A 6,145-nucleotide genomic window follows, 5' to 3' on the forward strand; every position below is an offset into this window, starting at 1 on the left:
TGTGTGTGTGTGTGTGTGTGCGCGTGCGTGTGTGTGTGTGTGTGTATGTGTGTTCATGTGTACTGGAGATTTTAACAAGTTAAAGTCGGTATATTATGTCTTGAAATCATAATGGTTGTCATAAACAATATGTGCTTTAAAATTGCAGGACATGTCTATATAAAGGTTTATGTGTCACGCCAGACAAACAATCCTATGTAAATAAAAAAAGTGAGAAAAAAAAAAAGTGATTGGTGTTACTTTTATTTTAAATAATAATAATCATAATTTCCAAACTCACCGCAGATTAGTAAATGTAAAACTAAATGGATTGTATAGCCTATACCCAAAGTGCACTACTACCATGCACCTACAGTACTTTCCCTGACCTCTTGCCATTACGGAGACCACATAACCACTTCATAGAGAACCCCGGATCCCCCCCATATTTATTCCCCTTCCACTCGGCATTGCCATAAATGGTATAATGTCTGTTTTATAGACTTATTTCTGTGCTGCACATGTGTCAGACAGCAATATTGAGACGCTCACATGACTTCTGTTTACCCATTCGATTTGTATCATTCTCGCCCACACCCCCTCTCTGTCTCTCCATCTGTCTGTCTCCCTTCTGTCTGTCTGTCTCCCCCTCTTTTTCTCTCTGCTCGGTGAGCTATAGCCTTGTTGATGAGGGCCATGTTGTGTAGAATCTGCTGAGGTGGTCCAATGGGGGGGGGGGGGGGCTCTGTCTGTCTGTCTAGCCCTTGGCAGGGTTCTAACTTCTGCCATAGTCGGGATGCCAGGCTAATCATGGGCCTTTGCCTGGGTTTTGTTGTGCTAATCCAGTCGGAACGTACGGGCCGGGGGGGGTGTCTGGCCCAGACAGAGGGTATTAAACAGGCGTTCCAGCCACATTCTGGCCAGACTGGATGTGTGGACGGAAGGGACACAGACTGGAGCCATGGCCTCGTTCAAGAAGTCTTTCGAGGGCCTTAAAGGCAGCGGCCACTCGGCAGCGAGGGGAGTGACGGAGGCGACGGGTACAGTATACAATACAGTACACACATAGACTAGAACAGTTTTTCTCCCTCACTTTAGTAAACAGAAAATACATTTTCCTGTTGTCGATATCCATTTTATCAGGAGAGAGTGCACTCGCACAGGATAAGTGAATCTGGATGTTATGAAATAAAAAAACCTGAGGCTGGGGGGATTGAAGCTGATACTATCAGAATTTAGACCTTTAACCTTTTTTTCTTGTTCCTTTTGTTTTACAACAACCTTTGAGATTACTTATATGTTACGCTAAATGTGAATATTGATTTTCAGAATGTAAAAACTTTTACCTGTGACCCAATGATCTTGTAAACATGCAAACTCTCTCTCTCTCTCTCTAGATATATATACACACACACACACACACACACACACACACACATACACGTGAACTTGAGAGTGGCAATTATTCATGAATGCAATTGCAGTCTAACAAAATAGAAGTTTGCGTAAGTATGGATATTCTGGATCTATGTGGATAAAATGTCTCCATGTCATGTGCCTTCAGTGCAGGCAGCGCAGGACGCCGTGCAGCAGGTGGCAGAGTCCTCCAAAGAAACGGCCAACACAGGTACGGTACCACACGTCCCAAACTCTTCTCCCTTCTGTCTCCAAAACTATGGAATGCACTTCCCATTGCAGTCAGAACTGCAGACTCACTCCCAATCTTTGTGGCCGTAGTCTGAAAACCCACCTCTTCAAACTATACTTAGTATATCTTAGTCCGTATAGCACTTGCCCGACGACCTTACAGGCGTAGGCTTATGCAAAGGCTCAATTTATGTAATTTAGATAGGATTGTTGTTAATGTTCTGAAAAAGAAATAAAACTATTTCTGACATAAAAATAATAATATGTGTATATATATTCAAATTGGCTTAAGGGAGGATCTGCCAGCTGGCTTGTGAACGATGTCGTCACTATGACTCAGCCATAACCATATTTATGTTCCCCAATGCCCAAATATGGAAAGGGACTGACAAACAGGCATCATATTGGTCAGATTGATGGTGCGAAATAGGTGTGAGCTTGTAGACGGATGGATGGATTCATATAATTTGAAATTCAAGTCCTTGTATCAAATGAGATGATATTAAGGTATCAGTTTGATGCTCTTCATGGAGACATTTATAAAATGAATTCAGACTTTATTACTGTATGTGCGGTATGAAAAAGGTCATTATTACTTGCAGGAGTATTGATTGTATTATTTGTCTGTGCTTCTCTCTGACCTGTGAAAGCTGCTCAAGAGGCTGGCAGACAGACTCAGGCAGCCATAGGGAAAGCTGCGGACAAAGCTACAGACACCATCAAGGAGTTTGGACAGAAACTTGAGACCAAGTGAGAACCCCCATAACTCAGCTTGGTTCTGCTCAAAACCCGGCGGAGCCACTTTGTCTGACGTACTGTATGTACTTGTGTGTATTGGTCTGGTTACTGCACCAGAAAGCAAGAACTCTGAGGTACAAGAAGAAAGACAAACCGAAGAAAACTGAAAGAGTTTCATTATCTCAAAGCAAACATTCCACTGGGAAAAGTTTACAAATGGGTCATTTTCTCCTCCTCACCCTCATTTGTGTTATACCTGCTTCCCCCCCCCCCCCCCCCCCCCTCTATCGCCTTACGATAGATTCTATTTAATCATATGTTATTATTTTGGCAAATAAAGACAGATTAGATGTCAAGTTGTTTCTCAGTTGTATGGAGGACATACAGTAGCGGCAGTAGCCTACCGCACCAAGAGATCAAATTGTCATGATTCATTGTGGGTGTGTTTAATTAAATGAAACATGAGCTGTCCATGGCATGCTGCCACACAGACAGTGACACCTGTTACCTGTGGCAGCATGGATAGCTTGTCACGCAGAAAACTCTTATGTCCATATTTTTGTTTTTGTTGTTTTTATTTTGTGTGTGTGTGTGTGTGTGTGTGTGTGTGTGTGTGTTTGTGTTTGTAAATTAGCGCCCTACTAGATCATACTACAGCATCACACAAAAGCATAAAAAGTAGCCGATCTACATGCTCGAAACGCGAACGGCCGCAATTTGAGCTTGTAGGCTCGCTATATCTTTGAGCTTGTAGGCGATATCTTTATCTATATAATTTATACATCTCTTGCTATTATTGAATTTGAATCCTTTTTTTGCCAATAATTTGATGACCGGGTCATCTGTCAATAGCCTATACTCAATACACTCAATACATCCAAACAGAATAGTCCTATCTGATTGCATTAAACGTTAAACGACATACTTTGCCACTCACATTATAGAAAACAAGTAATATTTTGGGTGAACTACCCCTTTAAACTGAGTTCAGCCATCAAAATGTGAACGTGTGTGAGTGACCGTTGCTGATGATGACTACTGTATTTTCCTAAATAGCACCCTGGGTGTTTAATATGCAAAGTTGTGCGAAAAATAGCAAAATGGCTTAAAAAAGGAAAAGAAATTGGTTACTCATCATTGGGCAGCCAAAAAGGCCACTCATTGACCGCCACCATTGACTCTGGCGCTGCAATTTATCTATCTATCTATCTATCTATCTATCTATCTATCTATCTATCTATCTATCTATCTATCTATCTATCTATCTATCTATCTATCTATCTATCTATCTATCTATCTATCTATCTATCTATCACATGTAGGCTACATGAAACAAAGTGTGCAATGTGCCTTTAAAACTGACTTTTAGAGGAAGTGACATCATTTGACTAATCATGACACGAGGACACATCAAAGGTGAGTTCTGTCATTTTATTAAGCTACTTTAGGACAAGCTAAAGTATCCCAGAAAATAATGAAATAGTTGTAAATCCAAAACGTTCTGAAAACGTTACTGAAATCCTTGCTAACACCTAAACAGGTTTAGCCATGTGCTCAACCATAATAGGCCTATCCACCATTATGTTTGTATTAAAACAGCAGCTATGTAGGCCTAAAGGTAGGGTTATTTTGTGCTTCATTAGACTTCAGAATACAGTCAAGGACATGTGATAAGAAAACTATATTTCTATCAAAGAAATTCAGAAGGAAAGCATTATTGTGACAGGGATGAAAAGGGGTGTATAAAGATGTATTTATTAAAGAAAAGAAGAAATGTGCTGAGATGGCTTGCTTTATGTTTTTCTCATAGTTCAACATGTCCTCCACCATCCACATGACTGTGGATGTTTGGATTTGAAATCTGGGAATTATACGTTGTTCAAATGATGTTATAAAACTAAATCATAGATTTTGTTTGTTGGTTTCAGCAAAAGGACTAATGGCAACTGTAGCTAAAAAGGTACATTTTTGGAGGAGAGACTACTTGGACCCACAAAAACAGGGTAGGCTATTGTGGATTTGAAACATGTATTAATAAACATGAAGGCATACTGGAAACCACCAGCTGGTGAAAAATATAGCAGTGAAATATTATATAAGAAAATAACCTTTGTTCAATATGGAAAAAGTTACACAGTATGACTTTAAACTATATGTGTACAATTTAGCTGAAAAGATGAATGACAACAGTGTCCTGTTTTATTCTTACTATACCAGTGCATGAGTTCATTATCATCATTGCAATGTCAAGAGGACCTGAGGGCCACACACAAATACACATGTATGCATGGCACGCACACACGCACACGCACACACACACACACACACACACACACACACACACACACACACACACACACACACACACACACACACACACAGAGAACTCTTGAGTTGCTAGGCAACAGATCCCAGTGGTGATCTCGGATCGGCGGAGGCCTTTTGAATGGATGATGATAATTCTGCTTTCAGTTATATAGTACACAGTGTTCCGGGGCAAAGCCTGTGGCCCACTGCAACAATATGGGGATAGTATATGGGAAGTTACTCTTAAATGAGGTGTGCGTGCGTGCGTGCGTGCGGTGCGGTGCGGTGCGTGCGTGCGGTGCGTGCGTGCGGTGCGTGCGTGCGGTGCGTGCATGCGTGCGTGCGGTGCGTGCGTGGGACAGTGCTGTGCAGAGTGTGTGGGAGTATTATATCTGCATCCCCCAGGCTACTGTATGGATATCATGGAAGCACTGTGTCTTTATGCACCTTCATAGTTACAGAAACACATTGATTGCATAATACATTAAACAAAGAAACAGAATATCCAGTAACATTTGAGCGATAATTATCTTTAAAATATACACTCCACACATTTTGGAATTCGTTGCTAAAGCCATTTTTCTTTCAGATTACTTTCCAGCTTTTTGTTGTTCAATATTCTCTCTTTTTTTATTATTGTGTTAAAAGATTGTGGCCAGGTGAGGCAGTGATGATTATTGACAATTATAATTATTTCCAAGTTCAGGGGGGGGGGGGGGGGGCTCTGATGGCAAACCTGTGATTACATAAAATCATTATCAGCATGATGCTCCGTGTCCAATTCAAATGATTTGACCCTTTTGCATACTGTTGCCACTGTACGTGTTGCTATGAGAACCTGCAGTTAATTACAATGATTTGCCAATGATTAGAGAGCCGAGCAGAGATTATGTCATTATATTACCACTCATTGCCAGATCCCTACTCTGGTTTCCACGGAAACTGGGAATGTGAATCTTTTCGATAGACACAGTCACAGCTAAAGCCCAAGGAGTGCCTAAGATAGATTCTTCTAGAGGCAAACCTGTAGCCACAGCAATCACTATCCATCGACAAGAGAGAGAGAGATACAGTACAGATAGCAGCCGTGAGTTTTTATTAACAGTGAGATATGACAGTATTGGACATGGATATGAGCGAGAGCAATGGACAGACCTCAGTCTGACTTTAACTGTTGAGGTATGTACCTTTGAGTCCTCATCCAATCTCCGTCATTTTTCTTCTTTCATTTGTGCAGTTCTGTTTTTTAAACTGTTGTGGATTCTATGCATAATGTGTTCTTCATGTGATTGTATTGAATCACGCAGCTTGATCTTTGCTCCACTGGCATGCAGTGGTAGTTTTAGAGTAACTGCCAAGATTTTGATAACTGAAATGGAAAACGGAATCGAATGTTATGATAATTGGATGATGGTGATATGATTAAGCATATTTGATTAAATATGCATATCATTCATATTCAATAATATTCAAT

At 40.7% G+C, this 6,145-nt stretch overlaps 1 protein-coding gene across 1 annotated transcript; it reads left to right on the forward strand.

Annotated features, from left to right (window-relative positions):
* Positions 1-940: 940 nt before the first annotated feature.
* adirf (adipogenesis regulatory factor) lies at positions 941-2,380 on the forward strand (the record flags this gene model as incomplete). The annotated part of the gene is made up of 3 exons (XM_083785770.1): positions 941-1,019; positions 1,544-1,606; positions 2,277-2,380. The coding sequence occupies 3 exons, from the start codon at positions 941-943 to the stop codon at positions 2,378-2,380; spliced, it is 246 nt and encodes an 81-aa protein (XP_083641896.1).
* Positions 2,381-6,145: the final 3,765 nt, after the last annotated feature.

Source organism: Protomyctophum parallelum, assembly GCF_964188405.1.
Source record: "Protomyctophum parallelum genome assembly, chromosome: 16".
In the NCBI taxonomy this organism is placed as follows: domain Eukaryota; kingdom Metazoa; phylum Chordata; class Actinopteri; order Myctophiformes; family Myctophidae; genus Protomyctophum; species Protomyctophum parallelum.